A 27,628-nucleotide genomic window follows, 5' to 3' on the forward strand; every position below is an offset into this window, starting at 1 on the left:
TCCTAACTTTCTGGAAGTCACTTCAAATGATTGGTTATTTGTGTTGAGTTCGATCGGATTAACATTGATTTCGAAGAAGTGAGTTGAATAAATAGGAAAAGAACTTGAATAATGCGTCGGTGAAGGATTGAGTTTTGTATAGTTACATATGTTTCTTCGGAATGTTTCTAATCTGAGGACAGTTTCTTGGCAATTCGGTCTGGCAAAATCGGAGCGGTCAGTACCTATTTTGTTCCGCGTGGGTTTCATTGAAAGTCCGATCGAATGGCGAGCGTAATCACAGGATCCCGAGTCGCGTCACGCTCATCGGTAGGGAACGAACAGTTTCGAGGCGACACCGGTCGCATGCAGTTTCGGGATTTCGTGGTTGACTCAGCGCGAAATACTTCCTTTTGACGAGAACCACTCGACCCGCCGAAATATATACGGGCTGAGTCAGCCCGCAGCGTACAGGTACCCTCTCCTCGCAGAGCTCTCCGTGGGGGGGACGTAAATGTATATTGAGCGCAGTTTTGGCCACCTCGACGCGGCCAAGGGAAAATAGAGCGCCGACCAACCGGAAAACAGTCGCCCAACGCGTACATGTTGCACGTAAGTCGATCGAAACATGCTTCTCCATTTTCAAAAGTTTCGCAAAATTGAAGTAAGTTATTTGTATAATACCAGGTACTCTTCCAACGGGTTAAAATAAAAGATGACTAGTCCCTTCCGTGGAACCGCGAATACTATATGTAGATCCTCGCTGTTTTCAAGAGTGACCCCGTTCGAGCGGCCGCCAGAAACGGAGCACCAGTTCACCAGTATCAGGGTAGTTTAGGGTATCCAACTGGTATCTGGGCGGCCTGGCTCAGAAGCCATAGTATAACACTCTAATCACATTACGGGAACTCGCCAATATCCTCGTTTCAACGCCTATCGGTATATCGCAGTTGTTCGACTTCACTTCTGGGTGACAGTGTCTGCCAAAACTGTGCTGCAATCTTCTTCCACAACAATATTCAAGCTCGTAAAGTGCATTGTAAACATTTCTGTACATTCCCCTTTTTGTAGACAATTTCCTAACAGTTATTATTGAAGAGTATCCGTGTTCTCGTAGTACATTATCGCTAAAATTTAACAGTACACGTGGAATTACGTATAATCTAGAAGTACAGTCATTTTCGTTTGCGAATCCCAGAGTAGAACCTGACTTCCACATTATTTGTTTACGCTCCCCCTACACGGATTCGTAGAATCGTGGCTGAAGTAGCTGTATTAGATCAAAGCAATCAGCAGCAGAGCTGCCTAACATTAGTTAACACAGTTTTGTTATTGTTCCCATCATTTTTCTCCAGATTTTACGAAAACGATACCGTTTAACGGTTTCCCCCGTGAAAGTCTTTCCATAGGATGAGATAGACGATAATCGTTCAGACGATTGATCGTCGTCGTAAACACGCATCAAACGATTCGCGATCTCGGAGGCCGGCACTACACGGCTGGATCACGATTACGGTTTCTAGGATTGAGAGCAAGATCGAGTTACCGATTACAATCGATGTATCACGAGAACTGGTAGGCACTGATCCGTAGATCAGCGTCGACACGGTGCAGCATCGAATTGATTGAGTTTGCAACTTTTCGTCACAAATTAAAACGAGACGGTGTTTCCACTGGACATGCCTCTGGTACCCTAAAATGGAGATTCGGTGAGGCGAACCCATATCGAAACGAGTCTAATTTACGGTTGAGAAGGCACATGACGTATGCTGGGCGGCTCTGGCGCAACGCACACACACGGTTCGAGAAGCGTTCGAAAAAGGATCATGCCGCGGCCCGGCCGGCCGGCCGGCCAGCCGCGTGAGTAATCCCGAAGCTATTTCAGCGAGAGTATTTCGCGGATTACGCGTGTAGTAGCCTGGCGGCGCAGAAGAAATGACGTCAGGCAACCTTACAGATTTACGATTCTGGCGGAAAGTCAAGTCGCGATGTCCAGAGAGACGTTTGGAAACGAGGGAACGTAACCGGTCCCGGCAAACAAATTGAATCTCTTGAAGCACCGACAGGCGGGGGACCAACGAAGTTTCGGTGAATAAGGTGTCCGCGACCACCCAGACCGATCCGCCGATCACGATACCCTCCAGATTTTAAAGCGGCATCCTCCACTTCCTCCCCCGCACTCGAGATAATCCGCTGGCATGCGTGCAAGATGTTCGCAGATCGGCTATCACTTTAATGGAGAATTTCATCTGATATAGACGCCGGAAGACATTACTCAAGCCGCTCGCTCCGGCACGCATTCCGTATCGCGATGAAGAACACGCGGTTCATTGATGCTGATCGTGCATTTATTACACAGCCTCTGTCTTCTCGAAAATTAGAATTATCATAGCCACCAGAAATACTCCGCACGGCCGCAGGAAAAATAAACGTTCAGAAATCTGTGTGGAATCTCTATTAATGTCCAACTGCCTATCGCATAAATTTCATCAAACCAGCGGTCCTTTTTCAGAACAATGGACAGTGCCAATTTCCCCGAGCTCGCAGCGCCCAATAATAATTCTAATGACGACTTTATTAGCAATGATGAACGAGCGAGAATAATCACGAGGAAACTATAGGCACGAAGGTTGCTAATTAAGCTCCTTGTTCCCCGAGATCAAGAGCTGCGGACCGAGGGAGGCGTCGCTGTATATCTGCCGGGTCCTCGGCAACTACCAGCCAAACGACAGAGACGAGCGAACGCAGCGCCGGCAAACCACAAATTCCTGTTAACGTTCGTTTTCGCAAAACGACCGCGTATTTCTGCGAGCGCCGGAGGTAATATAGACTTTTATAAATCATCATGGTCTTCCCCTTGTTCGCCACTTATTGCCTCGATCCCGCGGACGCGCTGATTAATCCCGCTCCCCGCTTATTAATCGCCCGTTTCCACGGCGTTCCTCTTTGTTATTTAATCTGGCGCTCTTGCGGCAAATCGTTGGTCTGAATCGATTTCTAAAAAAAATTTACCACTTCCGGTGTCGCTTGTAACGCTTGGCACCCTCAGTGCCGTTGACGCCACCCTGGCGTCAATTTCAGTAATTTCTCGATCAGGCAAGATATTGCAAGAAAATTTTTGCAAAATTACTAACTGCTTAAGCTGCTGCACTATAATTTCTAATATATTTCCTGATGATAAATCTGCACGACCTACGCAAGGAAAATAAATGGGAATCTTGGACTCGTAGCGGTTTTCTCACAGGAGTGGAATATATCTAGTGTATAATTTTACATCTTCTAACAGCAAAAGATTGAAAAAGGTGCAGCAAGGTTAGAAAAATAGCAGGAAATCGTTCTCGCAGGTGTCCAGGCCGCGCAGAGCCGAGAATCAGCAGGAGTCTCGACTCGAAATAAACGACCACCGGAGAAAGGAATCCTCCTCGTGCCACTTTTGATCTACGGATGGTCTACTAATCTCCTCGCGAAGTAGAATAGCCGAGAGAGCGTCGATACCTCCGAGAGGTCTCCACTCAAGTCGGCGATTTTTTCGAGCATTTAGGCTGATGCAGTTACGGCGGCCATCAATCTTCCGGCGGAGGGACAATTTGCATAAATCTTTGATATCGATCGGCGGAAGGAAAGAATACCGTGTCAACCGAGTCACTTTCTCCGCTCGGAGCATCCGCGATTTCTGCGTGCAGGCACTCCGTTTACCATGTACCGGCGATTACAACAATGGCGAACAATCGTGAACGATTAAAAAGATAACGGGCACGGTGTACGTGTACCGAGGTACAAGCGTTCGTGTCGATGCATCGATAGGTGGGCTCCGGTTTATCTCGTTACTCGGTCGAACGTTTAGGAGCTGGCTTGTACGTATGTATATCTGCGACGGAGTTTCACCGGGAACAATGCGATCGGTAGACTGCTACGATTATTCGCGACGCTCCATGGTTCCCATTATTATTTGGATTGGAGGCGAACCACTTTCTTCGAATCAATTATGATTCGTACTTGCACGTTTATTGGTTTTCATTATCCATTATCGGACAGATCTCCGTGCGGAGGAAAAAGTCTCTGCAGCTGTTGCGAGAAAGCGGAACTAACCGAACATTTATTCCTGCCCTTCGTAATTGCGAAACCATAAAATTGGAGCATTATCAAAAATTTTCTAACACACAGAGACTGATTAAAAACTAATTGCTGCGAAATCATCAGCTCACTGTGCGAACAGTTTATCTGATTAAAGAAGAGTACCGGGATCTATGACCTATTCTCATTACGCCGGGGGCTTTGATCAGCCGCACAAAGCTCCATAATTATCATGTTTTCAGTTTGATGGCAAGTATAATTCGCCTGATCAACGATTCCGTTTCGCCGGCGTCGTATTAAAACTCGTCGTCGTAACAGCTCGACGACCGAGGCTTCAAGAATAATTACGTTGAGTCCGTTGCAGGGATCGAGCCATTTTGTCAGCCGTAATTTAAATGATCTCTCGCGTGACCGCGTGGGCGGTGCATTAACGCTTCCGTGGCAAATTGCGCGGAGGAAAAATAAAAAGGAAACGCGAGAGGAAACAGCGGGACGAGGCATAATTTATTAGGCATCAACACGCCCGGCGCGGAGTTCTCCGCGCGTGTTCCTCGAGTCCTCTGCTTTTACCGGGGAGGAGCGTTCGATAACTCGAAAGAACTGACTTGTAATTCGATACATAGGGTTTCCATTTATTTTCGGGGGCTGGGCCCGTTTTCTCATGAGGCGAGAACGTCTGGGAAACATTAGGGCCTGGGAACGCGGGATTAAGACCCTGGAAAAGGCTGACTTGTTAAAGTTACCTAATGCTCTCTTTCACTGCTGTTTATTTGTTAAATTGATAAGGAGGTTTAGAATCTTTGCGACAATTTCTACTTTTGTAAAAGTTGGAGTAGAAGACGGATTCCTTGGCTCACCGACAGACCACGTGTGAACACTTTACTTGGAAGAGGATGAAAAAGTGGATGGCCCAACACCTTTTTCGTTAACATCGAGTACAGCCAACATTTTGACATCGCTCCCCATAAATTGTTTCGGCCGTGAAGTAGTTGTCGAACAGTGTTCACAAACTGTTCACAAGTACTTGTGAAAATCGAGCGTTCCATGCAAACGAACAGCTCCGAAGAACTGTTTCCAGAGAAACAGCTCGTCAGTTGTTCCACTCACGTTCGCCACTTAGCGAGGGCCTCAATTTCTAATGCAAAACTAAGCGGCGAAGCCTGTATCACTATAATTACCAACTGTAAACAAGCTGCCTTGCAATCAGACATCCACGGAATACAAGAAGCAATCGATAAATACGATCGATCCGCGAACCTCGACGCAGACCTATCGCAATGAAAAATTGAGCAAGATCAGAGGGAACCAAGAACACTGCGACAAAATCAATAGCGTTGGGAAAATCACGGTGATCTTTATCACGTTGCTCCACCTTCGACCGCTCGGCATAGCAATCTCGGTACACGTCTGACCTTTCGCAGAATTCACCATTTTCGAACGAAATCGCTTATTGCGAATGCGAATGGCGGCGTGATCGAGCGTGATCGCGTGAAATCGCGATCATTTCTCGCGTGTCGCTAGATCCGAATGAAGTTCAATAGACGAGCATTGGACGGTCGAGCAGGCTCAAAAAATCCGTCGAGAACTGGGCCAGTTAGGCTTGTCCGATCGACGATCGGCAGAAAGATCGACGCGGAGAGGATCGACGGTTAAACTAGCGAGACGAATTCCTCACCGAACGCAATTACGCTCGTTCGTGGACGACGCTGCGGTTTTCAGCGCGTGTTTCCACTCAACGCTCGTTGGTCACAGACGATTTGCTTCGTCGCATAACGTTTCGAACGTGTGCTGGCAGGACAAGCCTCAAAATTTACGTGGCAAGAAAGACATTTCTTCGTAAGTGAATGATCAGGAAGAACTTTCTATTCGCTGAAGTTTTTTAACCTCGCCCGTCCTGCATCCTCATCTGTATCAATTTGATGCACAATCTTTATTGATTCTGAATAAATGGCTTCCGTAAGTGGCCCCTAGACGATCAATAATATTGTCAATATTCTAGGAGCGTATTGAAGCGTCCTATCAATATTGACGGATATTGATAGAAAATTATATTTTCTGTCAATATTGAAGAACCGTTTGAACGTCTAGGAGGTTTATTGTCAATTTTTCCTTCAATATGAGTTGCTTGGGGGACCGCGAAGTGAGAACATGGCTGACCCACCGAACTCCCCTTCTAGTGATCAGGGTTCCGTTCGGGATCGGGATTTCACAACCCTACGAATTGTGGCGTGTGAAGTCAAAAGATTATTTTAACGAAAACAAAAAAGCACTTGCAATACAAAAAATTGGTGATGCATTGAAACAATGTAAACCAGACTTCACGGTTGAACAATTAAAAAAGAGAATGAAAAAGCCCTGACCATGCAGCACGAGTATTACTGCCAGAATGTGTATCGGTGAGAATATCGAATATATAGAACGTCAATATTGAAGCAAATATTGACAATATTATTGATCGTCTAGGGGCCACTTTATACATTGTCCTATGAGACATGAGCGACGCGAACAATTTTATTTTTGGTTTGTTAGAATAAATGACGTGTGTATTAAAGTATCATAGTATGAGTCGCAATATATCATTTTTGTGGAATTGGCTTCAGGAAAAATATGTATACAGATATAGTCTTGGCTAGCCAGCACGTTCTTTGAAGCACAGTGGTTTGGGGTAGTAGTTTTCCCGAAAGTCCCCCCCTCACATTTATCGATCCTCGGAATCTACGGTCCGCACGCTGCCATCCTCGTTACCATAATGCGACGCGTACGTGACAGCCGCTTTTTCTTTTACCTCTCCCCCCGTTCCCCATGCCCCGTCACTGATCTGACCAACCGAGTTTCCCGTCACGGTTCTCGATCCGTCGCGGATGCGACGATATCGCGGCGATAACGCGCCGCTATCTGCCATGCGATTGCTCGAGGATGTTTCGCAACATACGCGAATTACGCACGCCCCGTGTAGCCGCAGACTTTGCGCCCGATTATCGGCGACACTCACTTCTTTTTCGTTTGTGTCGCGTTGGATCTGGTTTCGTGTTTCCTACGATTGTTATGTTTATTTCTTATACAGTTACTAGTGATCTCAGCAGGCCTTGTCAAGAACATTCCTAAGAATCGTTATATGTACTTTTGTACATAAACACCACGTTAGCATGCTACTGTTGGATCAGGTGACAATTGCAAACTGATTTTCCTTTTCCTCCATCTCGTATAAATCAGTCCATAAAAGTCTGTTCAAACATTCGTAGTCTACAAAATAATATTTGAGCAAGACTTAAGCCGTCTCAAGAAACGACAATGCTGAGATAACGCTGAGATAATACCACGATTGTGATCACATGATTTTTCAATAAACACCAGCCACTCTATCTATATTGTACAATCTCGATTTCGATATCAAACAACAAAGAAATTCATAAAAAAGGTATGTAATACCGCAGATGCAGAAACCAACTGCATGAGAAAGCAAGAATGAATCACCTAATGCATGCAAAACAAATGCATAATTTGCCATGCGTTAACTCTATTCTAATTTGACTACTATTTTAGTTTTTTACATCCTGTCAAAAACTATTCCCTTATCTATTGCGCGCAACATTCTAAAACTCATTACCATTAAGCAAAAACACAACCAAACGAGATAACGACTGCAATCGATATTACAGGAATGAGTAACACCTGCACCACGTCGAAAACGGTCAAATTCTCTAGCAAATAAAAAACGTATGAAAGACTTTTACTCAAAAATAATATTAGTCCTCAGACGAATGTAAATAACGAGTTCGCTCGAGTAAACAGGTTAATCATCGGGCAGGAAACGTAGTCATCACGGAATGGAGCGGCCAGGTAGCTCGACCTGTTAATTATACTCTCGACTCGGTAATGAAGCAGAATGAATTCATTCGCAGCCGATATAAAAGAAGACACGGTTCCAGACGGGCGAGCCTATAAATCCCAGAGCCATTCTCCGCGATTATTCATGGGAACCGGAAGCTGTGCTCGACGGAGCCAAAAAGTTCAAATAATCAATCGAAGAAACTGCACTCGCAGAGCCTCTTACTTCTCTCACAGTGAGCGCAATCCTTTCCCGCGGTCTCTCGCAGAGAGCGTTGCTTTCACAGATGCGAATGTCCGCTCATCGATGCCAATAGTCGTTCACCGGCATTGTTGTTAGACCTTTTCATCACCCGCGCTCATGCGGGTTTCTCCTGGCACACTATTTTCGACCCGAATGATTCACGACCCGCGTTCGCGTCGCTCGTATACCGACACACGTATACGCACACTCGCACGCACGATACGCTGCATTTTTATTTCTGCCTCGCCGCGACGACGTAAACTGGCCTATTTACTCGCAGCGATGTTGATTCGACGATCCTCACGGAAGTGACTCAATTTTCGAGCTGGGTAATGGCCTTATTTGGATCCGAGCCGATTCGCTTCCCTCCACTCGAAAACTATTCTCAGATCTGCACTCATTCCGCGTTTTAACGCCACAAATTTTACTCTGATTCGTAGAGACAAAATTATCTTTCTCGCAAGCACACGTTAAGAGATCAGCATTTTTCAACTTTTCGCGTGTTCGTTCATTATCGTAGATTTAAAATGAAGTTCGACACCATTAATTAGTTTTCCTTGATCGGTTCGAGGAATTTCCGAGCGAACCCGAATTTTTCCCACAACGAACACACATTTCACCCACATATCCCCCGTTTGTCTAGAATTAACATCGAACGACTAATCCAAGATAATGGTCCAACGAATGTCCCGTTCGCGAAGCCTTATTATACTTTCATGATCCCGCTGGTGGGAACCTTATCCGTGGTTGCACACCGCTATATACCCGGTGCAATATGCATAAGTGCATCTATCTATAATTGGCCGGCCGTGAATTAACGTCGCGGTTCACTTATCGTGATTTCTGAACGTGACTCACACGGTGGTGTTCTTCGGCCACGAACTTCAACCGGATCTCCCCCTTTGCCTTCGCAAAGACAAAAGCTGGCACTGTATGGGCCTCTTGTCGTCACGAGAGTTTCACCGAGAGCTATAGTACACGCTATACTTCGCTCGAAACAGCCTCGTTTAAAGCGCCGTCGTATGGAACCCGATAACGCCCGGCCGCTCCCTCGAATCGATAATCACGAGTTTTCTCCAGTTTCCCCGGTGGAAATTCCTTTTTACGATCCCGGTGACTTTTCATTGGCTGTTGATCTTTACGAACACCGTTTCGTGGCAATAATTCTTTGTCGGAGTTAATACTTCCGGTGTTTTACTCTATAGACTCTGAAGCAGAAGTCACAACAACTTTTTCATCGACTCTTTAACGCTTTGGCTCCTAGCCTGCTGCCAGCCACAAAAATTCATCAGAATAATTTATTTCAGGAAACAAAAATTGAAAAGTTAAGATGTTCTTATGACATAGTTCAATTTGATAGAGAGACTTTACATATTTTAAGCCTAGACCAATAATTCTGGGAGATTCAGCACTCAAAGTGTTAATGCAATACCAATTAAAAGTAACACATTACCTCACTGCGATCGAGTAATACAATTCGAATAAGTTCCCTTGTAATTATTATTCAGAAGATTTGCACGCTTCTTTTCAATGTGGCACAATTATTCAGAAGTCTTTTAATTAAGTTTTGATTGATGAAGTGTTTGAACGACTTCTTTCGAGATCATCTACACGAAAATTTTATGGAGCTGTTTTTCATTTAGAACGAATATCGAGGAGTTTCTTCAGCTTTCAGTCCCCCATAAGCAAGCAGGTGCATTAGCGCGGATATCCACTGACATCAGCGATAAAAACAGGGTTCTAACGAGCAACGGAGCCCAGCGTCAAGGGGTTAATCCTTTCATCCCCTGCACTGACTTTAATCGTCATCCGTGAAACAATCCTTGCGCTGCCTATAGTCCTCGTCTCGAATTAAACAGAGTAATCACGACATTTATCTCTGTTTCGCAGTGCATCGCGCGGAATTCCATTCCTAATTCACTGAAAACATGATCTTTAGCTAGTGACGTGTTCTATTGTGCTCTGCCTGTTACTCTGATACGAAACATTGTTATCATGACAACATCACGGAATGAGTTTGTCTCGGAATAATGCACTGAAGCGAATGAAACACTAATGTAGACAGTTTGAGGTACTGATAGTAAAACAGGCGCGAATGAGAACGAATTTCATCCCCGAGAGGTAACGAATACAAACGAGGTCTTATATAGAAATTGAATTAACTAACGAACTAAATTTTTAGTGGAAGTAAATCTTTTTTTATGTCACTAATTTGAAAGGTACAAAGATCTTTATAAACAAGTAAGAACTTGTTGTTAGAAATTACTTTTTTTCATTAATTAAGTTTTGCAACATTGAACAGAATTAATTAATTACGAACGAATCTAACGAATCACGTCTACTCAAATGTAGGTAAATGAAATGGGGATTGGTATAGGTATCAAACGATATAAACGGTTTGTAACCTTCGTTTCCCGGGATGTTTAGCGTGAGAAGGAGGTCAATAACAGTATCCGACGAAATTGTGACCCTCGTCGCGTCGGGTGTTTAATGTTTATCGACGTTAGCAAGGCCCGGCAACGATCCCGAATATAATCGGAAGCACACGGCCGCGAAAGCGAGTGCCGCCGCCGCGCCGCGCCGCTCGCGTTCCAACCAGCGAAGCGTTCAATAATTCATATTCAATCGTTCGATAGCAGCCGTCCCGGCGGGGGATCCGATAATTCAGCCTCTATCTCGTCTCCGGCGTACTTTCATCTGTCTCGGCCAGCCCGTAGAAAATTTGCGGCCGCATGGATAACTGGCGGCCGAGTCCTTAGGCGATTCGAGCGAGTCACGAGCGGATTGCGAGCTCAGCAAAGAATTGGCGAAGAAGAGATCCTAGCAGGATGCGTTAGGTCATGAGCTTGCAAACTGTTATAATATCAACTTCGATATGGTCACCAATAGATAGTCGATCTTTATGCAGAATGAAGATTGTCTGCCTGGATTGCAGCCAACAACTACGTAGCAATTTGTTTCCTTTCTTAGTGGGTGTACATAAAAATCATCCATGTAGTTTGTAATTGAAAATTCGACCCTCAGTCAAGATTAGATCGTTAAATTTCTCAAAAATTTAGAGTGGTGGAGAAAAACGACTTTCGAATTCATGTTCAAACAGAAGTTCAGATTTGTTGGGAAAAAATGGAGTAGAATAGGCCTGATTGTGCCAGGTACATCAGGATTCTGCTAGGTTTTTAACTCGCGCAGTATCGAAATCCGAGGTGAATTCAGTTGCATCTGAGGTGCAAAGGGTGAAATGTACGCACCCTCGCAACCCCCGACTCGCACCCTCTTCCGCGGGTAAAGGGGATTTCGCGTCGCTGATTAAAAGTTCCGTCTGGCTTATTAAATTTTTTGTCAACGTGCCTGAGACGGCTCGAGACGTTCGCTTAATTCCGCTCGATCGTCGCTGTGTCAAATACGATTACTGTTTCCGACAGAAGAAGCCCAAAAGGAACAAGAGTGCTTATGCGAATCGAGATTTTTACGAACCGATTTAGTATGAAGAATGAATTGTAGAGTTTAAGCCTAATATTGCTACAAAATCTCTCAATTATTCTAACCAGTAAAACAGGTCTGACAATAAAAAGGAATTATCTCGGTTGTTCAACTTCACATTTTTGTGCACAACATCGACTTATCGCAACACGGAACAAGCTTGTAAAAGACAATTAAAAACGACTTGAGGTTTAATCGTGATACTGTTTCAGTCAGACCGCTCTTTCAGGTTTTCTCGGCAGTAATTAGAGTTTATCTAAACCTAGGACTGTTTACTGCTGCAGTTACTACTTCGCGAAGATTAGGAAGCCTTTGGTCGACCGGATGCGTTCGCGTCGCAAATGAGAAGTAATTTCGCGGCAATGAAGATAGCGAAATGAAGCGACCGAGGATAGTTACCGCAGCTGATACAGAGGTCTACGAAAGTCGACTGTGTTCGTTGGCATTTGTTGTTTGGTAAGTACGGGACAAAGAGCGCGGTACACGCGTCGCTGTTAATGGCTGACACGCTCCGCGGGCGAAAAGAATCGGATTCTTTCAGGATACCCTGTCGCGTGCGGCGACGACGTTGTTAAGTGCCAACAGAAGCCGCACAAAAGCAACTGGGACAATGGTGTTGGAGGTGACTCCGGGCTCGAGTGGTCGATGCTCGCGAGATTACTCGCGGCGAAGCAGGAAAAGTACTCGCGGTGCTGACATAGACGAAAGACAGAGAGGAAACACGTTGAGGAAAAGGAGAGTGACGTACACTATCAGCTAGAAATATTTGGACAATTCCGAGCCGTGTACTTTTCCGTTGTGAGTCACTACAATTTTAAAAAATGACATCGCAATTTTTCGAAGTTCACTGTTCAATAATAGCTCCTTCGTCGACGGTGCTCCTCCAGAAACCACTCGATCATTCTTCATTTATTTGAATCAATTATACAAATTTTTCGACGTTTCAATTTATCCCAATCGATTTTTGGAGTATCGATTTTGAACATTATCAAAGCGATTGGGACAATTCCGAAATACTAAAGCTCCGAAATTATTCCCTCGTCATTTTCTCGCCAACATAAGTCCCCCATGAAGGTGAAATTAAATTTTCATGATCCGTCGCGCACTATCTTCCTTAAAATACAGTGACCTAAGATAGAGGCAACTCGGTTCGGATAATGGAAGGTTCAACCTCCAGGGAATTCCTGCAACGCCCAGTCGAGCGAAAATTATTGCCAGCTTGATGAAAGATATCGCACCCCCGCAAGAAAAGTGACACAGAATACAGAATACTATAAGACTTATACATATTTCTCAATGACATAACCTCAAAATTGCCATTTTTTGACTTGTGTCACTTTCATTGCGGGGGTACGATATATCTATCCATACTTTTTCATTCGGCACGGGGTCTACGTATTTCAAACTTGCGTAGCACTGTCGAAAACCAAAACTACCATATTATGTATAGCTGAGGCATTAAACACACTGTACACAAATTTCATTTTACCAGGATTTTTGGATAACATGGATTTCTTGCATCTTTCGTTCGCACACTGCTCGCGCTCACAGATACGAGGTCTTCGCATTTATGGCCGGTAGTGTACGCGCGAGCGGAATGCATGCGGGTCGATGTTTCGCCGGGTACTCTTTACAGTCTGGTGGTATTATTCGTCGCGCGGGGTATCGCTGAATTAACCGTTTTCCCCGCGAATACCAGCCACGGAATGTTTGCTTTGCACAGGCAACGGCGCGCGTCGTAACGTTGAAATATTCATTCGTCGACGTACACGCGTGACTAATACCGTATTGGAGACCGGCGCGCGACGCGGCGGTCGTTCGAGGTCGTCGATTCGACCGGTTCGATTTCCGAGCTGGTACGAGAACACGATAACGCGGTTGCCAATTACCTGATCGCGAAATCAGTCACCGAGAAACGAGGCTTGTCGCTCGGAAACGCATAAAACGGGCTCCTTGCCCTGGGAGCGCTCCGAAATGGCCCCTCGGGGCCCTGGTATAATAGTGTATCCATAACTCTCTTGTTTCATTGTACTTTTGGGTACAGACTGCTCTTAAAGAGACAGATATACAGCTCCTTTTAAAGAGACAATATTTTGTCTAATTCAAATTCTTTCTGAGATATTCAGACAAAGCCAGAACACTTCTCCAGCCCGAGATGAACCGCCATTTCCCTATAAAACCTTCCGGCTCATCCAGAATTCTAGTCGAGCAGCCCCCGTTCCGTTGAAACGCGTCGATAAGAGCAAACACTCTCGCTTTTACAGTAAACATCGGCGTGTGCTGAAGACACAGCGACCAGATCGCAGACCCCCGAGCCACGGGAGCCTATTTACAAAGAGAGAGATATCTTAATCGATCGGTGGCAATCGCTGCCACAGGCTCGTCCTCATAGCCATCCATTGCTGTGAGAGCTCTCCTTAGTAATCCATCGATTCGACTTGCAACGTACGTTTATAGGATCGGTGATCGCGCCGAAGAAGAACCTCTGGCCCTTGTTTCGACGGCCCTGAACGCCGGGACCAGGCCGGGCCCTGTTTCGTTCCAAGGTCGCGAGGGATTCGCGCGAAACTGCGGTCCCTGTCGGCAGAAACTCGTTCCTCTCTCGCACGCTGGCAGGCGTTGCGTTGGTAGCTCGCAGCAGCAGCAGCGAGGTCTCGGGCTGCGAGCAATCCGCGCGCGCGAGCAAACAAACATCTTCCAGGCCAGGCTCTTCCGAAAATACACGGAGACAAATCGGGCCGTTTTTCGACTAAATATTTGAGTGTCGGAAACAGATATCTCCGGCCCCGGGGCGCTTCCAAACAATCCTGACGATTCCAGCCTGGTCTCGCCGAGGACGATCCTCGTCTTAATCCACCGAACCCAAGATTATTTCGGAGGCTGTCGGGCATCGATTCTCGCAGCGCGTTCAAGGCCGCCTCGGTACGGTGGTGGTTTTAAATCGAAGCCCTCTCGTCTCGTTGTTTCAGCTCGCTGACAAAGCGAGAAGCGAGCAGGCGCGTTCGCTCGGTTCCAGCTCGAAATTACGAGAGGATCGTGCGTGCGTGTATACGCAGCGCGTAGGAGGGAAGGGCGGCCGGCGAGAGAGGACGGGAGGAGGAAATCAATGCCACCGTCTGCCGCGGGAGTAGAGAAACTCGCCGATACGCAACGAGTTTTACTACGAAAAACCGAGTCTGGGTGGAAGATGCTTGATGGCGAGGTTAGAGTACGGTGTAGAGGAACTCGTATCACACAGCGAAGCAATGTATACGAAAAATCGAGACAGGAAAGGTGCGGATTAAAGAGAACGCGGGCGAGGTAGAGGTTCGATAAACAGTGAAATGTACACAATCTAGAGAAACTCGTCGGGTATCAGCGAGTTTTCGTCAAGTTTCAGAGCGTCTACGAAAAATCGAGACAGGGAGGATGACTAGAGAGAACCCGGGGAGGAAGGAGTTCGATGTACAGAGAGAGAAAGAGAAAGAAGAGAGGGCAGAGTCAAGGCTCAACGGGGGTACTCACTCGGCTGCTAGCGTAGCGTAGCCGCCACTGTCTTCTTCGTCCTTCCTCGCGGGAGATTCGCCCCGGAGCAGTGAAACTCGCGAGCGTAAAACCTGCCGGGAGTTGACCGCCGCCGCCTCCTATCCAACCGCCGCCGGTTCCACCTACGCTCTCTCGTCCTTCCTTCCTTTTGGTCCTACGAGTTCACCGCCGAGGATTCTTCGAAAAACCGGCGCACTGGTCGGTGTCGAGGAACACGAGGGATGCCGGGTGTCGCGAGTACGCAAAAGTGGCGGAGCACCGGCTCGAAATTAAATCGAATATTCTCTCGGGACCGGGTGTTTTCTTTTCCGGAGGGTTTTGGAGGCCTTGTTACGCCTCGGACGACACTCTACGCGACACTGTCTCGTACTAAGACCCTTAGCTAGGTGGCCAGGGGATGATGAAGGGGGCGCATCGAACGTACGTACCGAACTAGGGGAGGCAACCACCCAACGCTCCGTTCTCGCGGGTGTCTCGAGCCTGACTGACGCACCGGTCTAGCTTGCGGACCGCCCGAACCCCGAGTTTATCGTCTCGTTCTCTCGCTCTTCGTTGCTCTCCTTCTCGCGACTCTCCTCACTCTGTTTCTCCCTCTATCTCTCTCTATCTCGGCCTCTTTCTCTTTCGTTTTCCGCGGCTCCTTGTCTCTCCGGACTCCTTTTCTTTCCTTCCTCCTTCGATCACCCCTCCTCCTTTTTCGAATCTCTCTCTTCTCCTCGGTTCAGGCCGACCTCCTTCTTCCTTCCACGGATTTTTACTCTCCCCTTGTGTGCTCTCTGTCCCGTCGCTTTTACCGGGCCCCTCTCTCTCTCTCTCTAATTTTATCTCCTCCACGTCTCCCTCCATAACGCTACAACTCCTCCCCTCCTCACTCTATACGGTCGTGTCGATCCTACGGCTTGTCTCTGTTCAATGAACAGTTTCGTGTCCTTTTTCGGCGCTGGTGCTCCTCCAACGCCCACCATACACGTACAGGGTGGCGAGACGGCGGCACTGCCCTTCGCCAGGACCTTCTTCCTCGCAGGAATCGCAGGATACGAGACGCTCGTTGTTTCTTTCGATTTGTCGCCGAGCTGTATACCTGAGGCCTTACTCCGCGAATGTGGGCCCACTTGGTTTGTCCTAGAACCACTGCAGGAGCTTCTTGAACCCACTGAATGGTAAATGTTGAGGAGTATCATTTCTCTTATCTTGTACAATTTTGTAAATGTATTTATTGCTCTTTATCACTTCAGAAATACTATTAAGTTACTCATTTCTTAGTTCAACATTCAGTGCTTTATTTATCAATTTTTAAAAATATATTAAATGATGAAGACTCTACTTTCACACCCATGAACTAAGTTCTTCAGACACCCTTTCTTATTATAAAACGAAGAATTGGTGGGTATATTGTTGATTTTTAAGTTGATTGACCTTTCCCTATTAAGCGAACGTCTTCCTCGACCGCCTCTATTTTAATCCCCCCTCTACAATGCCGAATTCGGCTATTTCTCTGTTTCGACCACTCCTTCCGTTTCTAGTCTGTTCTCTTGGCCCAACGAAATTGCGGATAATTCCGTTTCAGCGGCCAATCGATCGCCTCCAGACGTGGAACACGCCTGCCATAGTATTTTTCTAGGCCACGAACCGGTCCGAGGGGTTGCGTCATCGAAAATGCGCGACCTTGTCCTCCAAGCCGGAGCATTTTCGCAAGAAAAAAGCCCTGGACCGCGGAAACTGCACGTTGCGTAACCATTCCCGCTGTTATCTCGTAATCGATATCGCCTGCAACGAGTTTTTCGCCGTACTCGAGTGCTCGTTAACCTCTACAGGATGGTAAATGCTGGAAACAATCCACTCCGGAATTTGTAATGTTTCATATGTTAGGTAATCCATAAACTTGCTATGGTTTCGCTACAGAGTCTATTAAACAAGCTTTTATTGAAGCATACATTTTCAATTGATACACTGTCTACATATACGGTTTAATACAACCCCAAAAATTAGAATTTATCTGACCACTGTAAACGTTTTCTTGTGCAATCCTCGCAAGGTATGCACATCTGAAGACAATGTTACGTCGTGTTATGTCATGTTCTGTAAAAGCAGTCGTAGTATTTTTATTATCCTAAATCTATGTCTACATAATACCATGTCAAAGTCGAGCATGCAACGTGACTCTCGATAAATCCGGTAACGAGTAACGAAGGGGATGAAAGAGTTGCTGGCAGGATTAAGTCCAGACTTTAGGGTTTCTTTTCCAATATTGTTCTTCACACAGACGCACTGTGGCCTCCCCCTTACTTTCTTTACACCGTGCATAGTTCTCGCGTTTCCCAACGCGAGTTCCCGGGACTTGGACAGTGCGGTATTAATTTTTCGAGCGTCGTACTTGTTGAGCATGCGTTTTCACGCTCGAGAACGCTCGGAAGGGTTTCCTGGCCCGGGAAGATAAATTCGAGAGGCAGCGCGTTTATCTGCTTAGGTTTGCCGATTAATCGCGACCCCGAGAGATATCGACGAGCAACATTTGTCGTCTATAAGGACGCTTTCAACTTTTAATGAGAGCCGAGTCCTTTCGTTTCAGAACACGGAAGAAGGAAACGCGGAAGAATCGCGCGGTAACGATCGAGCCGTGCAAAATCCGTTCGATGGACTGTGAACGATTTGCAACTTGCAAATTCGCGTTAAAGCACGATGCGCATAAGCTGGAGAAAGTATCGATGCCTCTCAAGTGCTTCGATCGAACGATTTGTTGAAAAACAAACTCGTAATATCATTATGATTTCTGGAGAGTCTCGACGACAGAGCTCGGTTGCATAACGCTCCGCCGAATATGCTATTTCGCTAATGGTCTTAACATTGGAAGCACCAAACAGTCGATGGCGACTCAGAGTTTTAATATCATACAAAAACCAGACGTACATTCGCTGTATTATTGCTAGAAATTTATTGAACAATTTCTCAAGGAAGGACTTCGGTAAACGAAGCAAACAATGAGTCATGCTCTAACCCGTTCTAGGTATATCTAGCGCTAAGTGTCGGGTGGGTAGAAAGTAGACTCGCTTGCGTAACAGCAGAACCGATGTATATTTGGTCCAGATTCTACGCGGTCGGCGCGGCGTCTTTCCCTTTTCCACCGTGTTTTTTACAATCGCAGGATGCTACTGTGCAAACGAGAGCTACGGATATCGGTTGCATGTTCTTTCGAAAGGGTCGCGTTCCAGTTGCGTCGCTTGGTTCACTTTCACCTAGCTTCCAGGCGGCGATCGATACGAATTTCTCGGACGTGTAAGGGTTCGTTTATGTTAGACCTATCGAAGCCGCTTGAAAATACCTTTTTCGTTCACAATGAAGCAGCGTTAACAGCGCGATTTCATTATTTTACCAATTAGTATTTCCAATAATACGTATTTAATGACAAAAACGTCGATAATAGCGAGAAACAAGTGTTATTTGGTCCCTGATGATTGTATGGCTCATCGTTCAGCAATATACCGCTCTGTAAAAGCTGCTCCAAGGTAAACACTCTGCGTTGTACACCATTATAAAACAATAGAATGCATTTCTGCACAGCTCTGACATAAACGCTGGTAGCGAACGCGTTTAAGGATCAGGGATTCTTCAAGGGCTGCGAATGGGAGCCGGGTTCAGGTGACGGGGATTAGGTGGTCCTTATTAACATAACGCGAGTAGCCACGCGTTACTTTCCCAGAATATTCTGTAGCCGTGCGACGTTCCTAGTCGACACGCGATCTTCTCGTGTCCACATTGAACCGGAGCCAACTGCGGCTCCGGGTGCAGACACGAGACCCTGTCTAGTTGTCGATCGGCTTCACCTTCTCCTCGCAGTAGTCCTCGACCTCCTCGTTGTCGGCGTTCACCACCTTGATGCGGTCGACAGGCTTCGGTCGCATCAGGATGAACGGCAACTCGGCGGATAATTCTCCTCCCAGAGCTCCCAGATACAGCTTGACCTTGACAGCGTACGAGACCACGATGCCGAAGGAGTCGCGGACATCTGGGGACAGCAGCAGCGTGCTGGAGGCCAGCTCTCCATCGTCCCTCTTCAATCTTCCGTCCAAAGCGATGCCTCGTCGGTTTTTGTTCTTCTCCAGTTCGGGTGTCAGGTAGAGCACCTTCTGCAGGTTGGAGCCCGGGTTGATCGGACAACCGTCCTGCGTCTCCACTGCGTCGATCACCGTTCTGAACTGACCATTCTGGAAAATGACAACGTCGATGCCCTGCTGCACCAGCGCCTTGATCTTCTTTACCACTTTGTTGCTGTTGTTACGCACGCACACGTTCACGGCTATCCTCTCGCCGTGGTGGTACAGCTGCTTGTCCAGGGTGACTTCCAGCTCCAGGTCTCCAGGGCTCAAGAGGAAGTCCTTGCGCACCACGGTACAAGGCTGACGGCCTTGTTTCGTCGGTGCGTATTGGATCTTTCTGATGCCCATCGTGACCGTACTTCGTTTGTGAGTGACATCCGTTTCGGTGTCCCCCGAGTAGATCTTAACCACATAGCTGACGCCACAAGGCTCCCCTGTCTCGTCCTCACCTGGCTGCAAGGTCACGCTGGACGGAGCACTCGGCGGGAACTTGAAGGTGAAAGGTATAGCGTTCGGGCCTAGCTTTCGCAGTAGTCGGTCCTGCAGCTTGGTCAGGTTATCCTGCGTCTTCTGGGTGGCCGGGTACAGCTGCTCCGAGGTTAGGTACAGGTCCTTCTGGAAGTTCAGCCCCATCACCTCGTCCTCCTCCCGGCCGTAGCGGAAAGTACAGATTAGTTGGCCCCATATCTTCCGACCGGTATCCACGTAGTTTTGATCCAGAAGGACTACACCATCTACCGGCTCGATCCCCGATAGATAGTCTACGTAGTCTCTCTTTCCGAGGTACAAGGAGATCTTGCCATTCGGCGAGGACTTCTTGAACACCTTGAAGTTCATCACCATAACCAAGCAAGCCCAGTCCCGCCGATTCTTTCTGTCACCGTCGCCGACTGAATCGCCAGGATTGCATCGTGTTCTTATATATGCACCGGGTACCAATGACGTCAGGCTTTTCTAGGGCTTCCGAATCCATCCAGCGTCGCGGATAAACGTGCGCTTTGCTCGCGCCGTTGCTAACCTTTTCAAGTGTTGGCTAACTTTGTCTTCTAATCGGAAGAGTCGCACGATACGCCCGCGTCTTCGGGTTAGATCAATGATATTCGTGGGCTTCGGTTTGCCTTAAGAACCTTTGCTACCGCGACTAACGACTAGCAGACGATGTCCTCCGTGTTTGCTAGATTTAATGGATCGATCGTTCTATGCCAACATGAAGAGAGTGCAGGGCTGGCGAGTGATCTAACATAGCGATAGAAGGATAGCTCATGGTTGATCACTAGATTGCGGATTTTTATGCTAAAATTGTCTGCATTCGTTGAAAGACACACGAGTAATTTAGATGTTTCTTTTCTTAATAATTTTAGTGAGTTGACAAGTATTCGAACATGTTGGACAAGGAAGATCCTCATCTTCTTCGATTATAAATTAGCAGATATCCAAATGAGATTTTTAAGTTTTTCTCGGTCTCAAGCAAATAATAGGATAAACATGCTAATCTATTTATGTAGTTCGTCCGCATCCAGAAATATGACCAAAGAGGGAATGAGTTACCGATGATCGATAAGTCAGAAACCTATTTGAAACCTGTTTCATCCTGTCTGCAGCTGCCTGCACGATCACATAATCAGTGGTTATGTGTTCGTGTTCTCTCCACAACTCTGGTTCCTTCTAGAATTTTTGAAACACAGCAACAGCAACTTGTAGTATCGGACGACGCGAGTGAGACTGAGTGAGACCGTTCGAAGTTGAAAATGTCCGAGAATACGGACACTAAGATTAATACAGTGAGTGAAATCGTATATGGTGCAGAATGTTGTTTCCCATTTGCACATTGTACCATTGAATATTAATTCGTGGGAAGTTTCGTTTTCCATGAGCCTAAAATATCCTTGACCAGTTTCACACTCTAGCCACATTAATAAAGCTTCTTATAAATAGACCTGTTTGAATGATACTGTGACGCTTGAATTAGAGATTCCCGTGCTTACTTTAGTGTTTGAATTGCAGATGCAGCCGATGCCTTTGGCCATACCACCTGGTTCACCCAAGAAACCAGTGAAATCCACTGCTGTTGTTAAATACTCTGTTGTCCAGACTCCAGCCACGTATGCTCAGCTACAATGCAATACAGATTTAAATCTACCACCCAGCAATTGGCTCAGCAGTTCAGCTGAGAGCTATGGCCTGCAGAGTGTATGGTCTCAGACCACCGGTTTCTCCAGTTTTCGTATGGCCCACATGTTTCCTGATTGTGTCGGAGAAGTTGATGTTGTGTCTGACGCTGAGAACATAAAGAAGTTATTGAAACTGCCTTACAATCATGGTATAATATCGATGATGGTACATAGAGTAGAAAACACACTACTGCTTGACGATTTTGATATTCATAAATATTTATTAAGACAAGCCGAGAGCGACTGGGAATGGCTGAAAAAGTTTTTCTACGAACACATATTCCAAAATCTTGGGGATAATGAAAAGTCCCTGTTCCGTAAGACAAATAGGAACACTCTGCAGCAGAGAAATTTGGTATCCAAATTTCTGTACCATTCTATAGTAGTTGCAGACAATAAAGAGCAAAATGATGCTAAGCCGGAGTTGCCTGTGAAAACATTGGAGCCTTGTCTGCCGGAGCCTTCTCAGGAAGAGAAGATGCCAGACCCAAATTACAATCATAATTTTGCTAGAAATATTGTGTGGACTTTCGAGAACATACAGATGCTTATTGGGACTGATATGCCGATATTTGGGGGACAGACACATCCATGCATAAGTCTGCGATTGAGGGACATGACGAAACCTATTAATATCTTGACTGGCATAGATTATTGGCTGGACAATTTAATGTGCAATGTCCCAGAAGTTGTGATGTGTTATCACCTGCACGGTATAGTACAGAAGTATGAATTAATAAAAACTGAGGACCTACCTAATTTGGACCATTCTAAATTCAGTCCCAAAGTTATCAGGGATGTTGCACAGAATATTCTAAGTTTCTTAAAAAATAATGCTACAAAGGCTGGCCACACATACTGGCTATTCAAAGGTAAAACACCTAAACTATTTGCTGAATATATTAAGGGGGTATTCTGGTTTTTATCTTTAAAAAATCGCTTCTTTTGCATGTATACTTCATCTAAACTTCCTTTCTAATTTTTTAAATATTTTATAGGCAAAGACGACGATGTTGTGAAGCTGTACGATTTAACATCTTTGTGCAGCGATGTATCAGACGAAAAAGGACAGAATCCGTTTACTGTGCCTGTAGCTATGTTGTTGTACAGGGTGGCACGCAACATGAAGTATTCTTCGGACTACCACAGACAGCAAGGCACTATCAGAATGCTTCTAAAGAATTGTGTACAACTGCTGACTAAAGAAAAGTATCCTCAGATCGTAACGTCCGCTCATTTCATGTTATCTGATCTTTATATACCATCGGATACTGATCCTGCTAGTCCAGGACTTTCTGATCAAAGCGACGAGGACGATACGCAAAGCGAGTCAAGCACGAATCACGATAACGAAAAGGATGAGGAGGAAGTGGATAACGAAGAGGCTGCGATAAAATCCTTAACATTAGCCAATAGTAAGCTAAATACTTCCTCTGTCCTATATTATGGTGTACATTGGTGTACATGATTGTAATAACAAAATTTCCGAAATGTTTAATAATCTTGAAAACGCAAAATTAATGTTGGACAGTGTAATTAAAAACTCTTTGAGAAATGTGTGTTATAATATGGGACCGAGGATTATTTTAGATAAATTACTTTTATCAGGCATAAATAAATCCTCCTTCTAGTCAAAGAGCACAAGGACTGTGACGAGCCCAAGTACAAGCCACCGCCAATTTCTGGGACAGTGGAAGAAAGATGTCTGGCAGCTTTGGAGCATGTTTGTCAAGGTCTTGAGTGTCTACAGTATTTTCCAACCGAGGAAGATATATCTGAAGAAGAGCGTCAGAGAGCAGAACAAGAAGAAAAAGAGAAGAAAGAATACGAAGAGACCCATCTGAACTTGGCTAAGCCTTTTCAAGCAATACCTATGACTTATTCCTCTCTGAAGGATGAGAAGAAGGAAAATAATTCTAGGGAGGGTTCAGTAACTACTAGTCCTACTCATAAGAAGAAATTGAAGCAAAAGAAGAAGAAGTCAGAGAAACTCGTGTTGAAGGAAGAACCCACTGAAAACTCAGCTAAAGCTTTGCAGTGTAAAGTCAAAGTCGAAACGCTTCCCACTTGGCAGGCCCCTAAGAAGAGCGACAACATAAGTTGGAATGCTCACTTGAAGACGTTGTTGTACGAGAAAGCTTCATTGATCTTTGCTGTATTGGCTGAGAACGAATATGTCAATAAGAATTACGGGGCTTCGCTGAGGTACATGCTAGCGGTTCTGCGTTGTCAGAAAATTTTGGAGCTCTTCTGCGGAATTAGAAACTACAAATCCATCAGCTACCTGCTAGGTCGCGCCGGGGATTGTTGCTTCATGACAGTGCAGGATTGGTGTAACATAGAGAAGCACAGGAATCATTATGACATGAAGAACGAGGCGGAGGAAAAGATTGTTGAGGATATCTGCAAAATCGAGGACTTGGATTCGAGTAAGTGCTCGACTTGGATTATCAAAACACTTTGGTTTGAAGCGAATAAAAATTTGATTTCCTATTTCAGGTGATGCTAAACTACTACCAGAACGTTTAGAGAGTTTAGAAACTACCTTAGTAGCATCGTATAAATGTTACGAGAAAGCCTTGTTGTTAGAACCGTCGGAAATAGATAAAAATAATCTTTTAAGGCGGTTAGGCAATATCCACAACGAGCTGGGCGTTCTTTATATGAATCAGGCTGGAAGTAAGTTGTTCAGAATAAAAATTGATTTCGAGATACATTCTTACAATTTTTCCAAGTTAGGAGACATTATGGGAGGATACTAGAAGGAAATATTTTACTTTTATTATTTTTGCAGCCCGATGTCAGCAAGAAAGTCTAGCAGATGAGTCGTCAGGGATCTGTGACGATGAAGTATCAAAATTATTAGCTCGTTCCTTAAATCATTTGGAAGCAGGAGTCAAGGCATTCGAGACAGTCCACGACGAAGCAAATTTAGCCCTTTTGCACTCGAATACCGGAAGACTCATGCGACTCTGTGCACACATGCATGTGAAACAGAACGCTGAGGAACGGAATTTTTATAACAAAGCTCTGGCGAGCTACCAAAAAGCTCTACAAGTCCTAGGAACTAAGAAGACAAACCCTGTGATCTGGGATACCGTCACTTGGGATTTGTCAACTACGTTATTTACTATGGCTACATTGTTGCAGGACTATCCTGTAACTGGTTGCAAGGTATAGCTTCTATATTGAATTTAAGGGGCTAGTCTACCCTCGATTTGTAACTAGAAAATACCTAGAATCTTACTAGATTTTGGGTCGAAAATATGGGTTTGCGGCCAGACGTTGATTGACCTTATTAGAACAAATTGTGGGCTGTGTGAGGGCTCATTCGAAAGAGGAAGGTTAGACGCAGCGCGCTTTTCTCACGAGGTTAACGAGATTATGTTTATATCTAATAATATGATGGCCCAAAGTCGAGAAAAAATCTAGGAAAAAATCCCGCAGATTTCAATGCATTTTCTGTCTCTAATAGACTTTTTTGGCTTATGAGATGAGAAAGGCGCGCTGCGTTGAACCTTCCTCTTTCGAATGAGCCCTCACACAGCCCACAATTTGTTCTAATAGGGTCAATCAACGTCTGGGCGCAGATCCATGTTTCGACCCATTTTTCTAGTAGGATTCTAGTTATTTGCTAGATATTTGCTATTTACTAGAATCTTACTAGAAAAATGGGTCGAAACATGGATCTGCGCCCAGACGTTGATTGACCCTATTAGAACAAATTGTGGGCTGTGTGAGAGCTCATTCGAAAGAGGAAGGTTCAACGCAGCGCGCCTTTCTCATCTCATAAGCCAAAAAAGTCTATTAGAGACAGAAAATGCACTGAAATCTGCGGGATTTTTTCCTAGATTTTTTCTCGACTTTGGGCCATCATATTATTAGATATAAACATAATCTCGTTAACCTCGTGAGAAAAGCGCGCTGCGTCTAACCTTCCTCTTTCGAATGAGCCCTCACACAGCCCACAATTTGTTCTAATAAGGTCAATCAACGTCTGGCCGCAAACCCATATTTTCGACCCAAAATCTAGTAAGATTCTAGGTATTTTCTAGTTACAAATCGAGGGTAGACTAGCCCCTTAATTTAGTTCTGTGATGGAACTATTATGTATTGTGGTCATTATTTCAGACTGAAGAAGAGCTTGAAAGGGAAGTGGTTGATATACTACAAAAGGCCCTGAAACATTGTGATACAGAAACTTCAGGACCACGACAACCAGTTTACCAATTCCGTGCCGCTACCATTCAGCATCGCCTTGCATCTTTGTATCACCGTGTGTATAGAGAGTTCGAACCCGATGCGGACAATATGAAAAGGAAAACAAGTTTGCAACTGTGCAAGCTGTATTACGAAAAGGCGGCGAAGCTTTTGCTAGCTTTTGAGCAGACTACAGAATTTCTAACGGTTCAGATGGAGAGGGTTGCACTGGCTGAACATCAGGCGCGTTGTACGTTTATTTTCTGAAGTAGATTTAAGTTTTTGGTGGCAGTCTTTTTATTTATATCTTGTCTCAGGTGCTACAACCTTTCATGGGAAGTTGAAGGCGTACCAAAATGGCCTTGATCTGATACTACGTTGCAGACCCATTCTGGATATATTGTGTGAGAGGAACAGCTCTCAGAAACAGAAGGGTGATAGTACAAATGCTATGAATCAGAAAAAGGGGAAAGAAGTCGCAGAGGCGAAAGTCAGCGACGACCAGAAGTTGATGGAAGATGAAGAGAGTTTGGTGGTGCTGCTTGAGCAAAGACTACAGTTTATCCTAAGATCTCTGACTAAATTGTCCGTCACGAAAAATAGCAATAGCAGTAAAAAAGAGTATGTATATTGTGGATACGTTAAATGTAGCCTGTGTAAGGTGATCTAATAATTTGTTTAAATTTATAGGTGCGAGTCACTGGCGAATTTGTACAAACAATGTTACAGTAAAGCATTGAGGCCAGTCTCAATGACCGGTTTCACGTTAATTGAGCACATTGCGCAACTGCTACGGGAATTGGGGAAAATGTTACCGTCTACGGAGTGTTAATATTTATACTTTTGTAAATACGTGTATATTTATCATATATCTGTGCCAGTTCGAAGACTTAAAGCGTCGAGTCTCGACCAACGAATATGATTCCTTCCCAGGATTGGTTTTTTTCAATCTTTCGAATGGTGTTTATGTCGGCATTAACGCTGGTCGTTAAGAAGGAAAATATTCATTAACTCACTACGGCATCTCGAGATGTGGAGGACATTTTTTTATTCTACTCTGTAAATAGTCAGATCAAAGCTTTTATTTAAGTATCATATGATTTGTAAAACGAGAAATAAATTGCTGCTACAACATCTACGGATATTATCTCGAAGGTTAGAAGAAATAAATAAAAAAAATTTAATACTTTTTACAACAAAATCTATCTTGAAATTTTATTCAAAAATTCTACTGTTCGAAAAACAAAGAGAGTACAGCGTGGGGAAATGAATAAGCAATTGATCATTTTTTATTTTTTTATTTTTTTTTGTACTCTTAAAATTCATATTGTCAACCTAACAATACCGACAGATGTCGCATTGAGTGGCTGACAGATGGCGCACTGAGTGGCTAGCAGATTTCATGCATTTATGAAAATATACGAAATCTGAAGAAATATTTTGAAACAATTGATCAAATCGAAAAAGGAACAGAAACGAGAATAAAATAAAGCGCTTGCTGCTCGATATAATATTTCTCATTGTTCACATTGATATTAAGCTAAAAAAATTAATGAAAATAAATTAAATGGTGTTAAATGGTGTTTATTATTATATACATATACCTAGTATTATTAAATGTTCCGACTGTACAAACTGTCTGCTTCTTAGTAATTATCAATTCAATTTAAAGTCAACACTCACAATCAATGTTCCTTGTTCTGCAAGAAATAGTTGCTCGTAATATCACTGGCGAAATGGAGCGTCGGGAATGGTCGTCTCTCGTTTCGATACTCGCTCGAAATCATAACGAGGACACGATCTTATCGAAATCTTCGGTCGTTCCATTCAATCTCCTCTCTGACACGAACGCCGAAAGCCGATATACGCGAGCTTTATCGTGCATTCGAGCGACGCTCGTATCCGCAATATTGTTCGAGAAATCGCCTCGGGGCTGGTCCCCCGTGCCCGCAATGAGACACGAAGGAGAACCTCTCGCGGATAAGCCGGGAAATTTCTTAAACGATAAGTCGACGTGGTAGAGCTTGGAGAGC

General features: G+C 45.0%; 3 protein-coding genes across 13 annotated transcripts in view; 1 reads left to right on the forward strand and 2 right to left on the reverse strand.

Annotated features, from left to right (window-relative positions):
* The window catches only part of LOC143216287 (uncharacterized), a 77,433-nt gene extending 61,800 nt beyond the window's left edge, over nucleotides 1-15,633 (reverse strand). For all 11 annotated transcript variants that reach the window (XM_076439188.1, XM_076439200.1, XM_076439199.1 and 8 more), the window contains exon 1: nucleotides 15,110-15,633. The gene's annotated coding sequence lies outside the window, so the exon portion shown is untranslated. The remainder of the gene's footprint in view (nucleotides 1-15,109) is intronic.
* Nucleotides 15,634-18,183: 2,550 nt separating this feature from the next.
* Arr1 (arrestin 1) lies at nucleotides 18,184-20,327 on the reverse strand. Its single transcript, XM_076439206.1, has one exon. It carries the CDS (start codon nucleotides 20,065-20,067, stop codon nucleotides 18,931-18,933), a length of 1,137 nt encoding a protein of 378 aa, XP_076295321.1. The 5' UTR covers nucleotides 20,068-20,327; the 3' UTR covers nucleotides 18,184-18,930.
* A 506-nt stretch (nucleotides 20,328-20,833) lies between these two features.
* On the forward strand, nucleotides 20,834-27,192 carry LOC143216289 (erythroid differentiation-related factor 1). Its single transcript, XM_076439201.1, has 9 exons — nucleotides 20,834-21,005; nucleotides 21,229-22,267; nucleotides 22,394-22,810; nucleotides 23,027-23,824; nucleotides 23,895-24,074; nucleotides 24,190-24,569; nucleotides 25,527-25,845; nucleotides 25,913-26,216; nucleotides 26,286-27,192. Exons 1-9 carry the CDS (start codon nucleotides 20,973-20,975, stop codon nucleotides 26,425-26,427), a joined length of 3,612 nt encoding a protein of 1,203 aa, XP_076295316.1. The 5' UTR covers nucleotides 20,834-20,972; the 3' UTR covers nucleotides 26,428-27,192.
* Nucleotides 27,193-27,628: the final 436 nt, after the last annotated feature.

This window comes from Lasioglossum baleicum, chromosome 15, assembly GCF_051020765.1.
Source record: "Lasioglossum baleicum chromosome 15, iyLasBale1, whole genome shotgun sequence".
NCBI lineage: Eukaryota > Metazoa > Arthropoda > Insecta > Hymenoptera > Halictidae > Lasioglossum > Lasioglossum baleicum.

Bases quoted from the DNA above. Each gene is read 5' to 3' on its own strand.
- Arr1 (XM_076439206.1), bottom strand. From the start codon at position 20,067: ATGGTGATGAACTTCAAGGTGTTCAAGAAGTCCTCGCCGAATGGCAAG.
- LOC143216289 (XM_076439201.1), top strand. From the start codon at position 20,973: ATGTCCGAGAATACGGACACTAAGATTAATACA. The intron at 23,825-23,894 runs GTAAGTGCTCGA...TTCCTATTTCAG, and splicing joins AATCGAGGACTTGGATTCGA to GTGATGCTAAACTACTACCA. The intron at 26,217-26,285 runs GTATGTATATTG...TTAAATTTATAG, and splicing joins AGCAATAGCAGTAAAAAAGA to GTGCGAGTCACTGGCGAATT.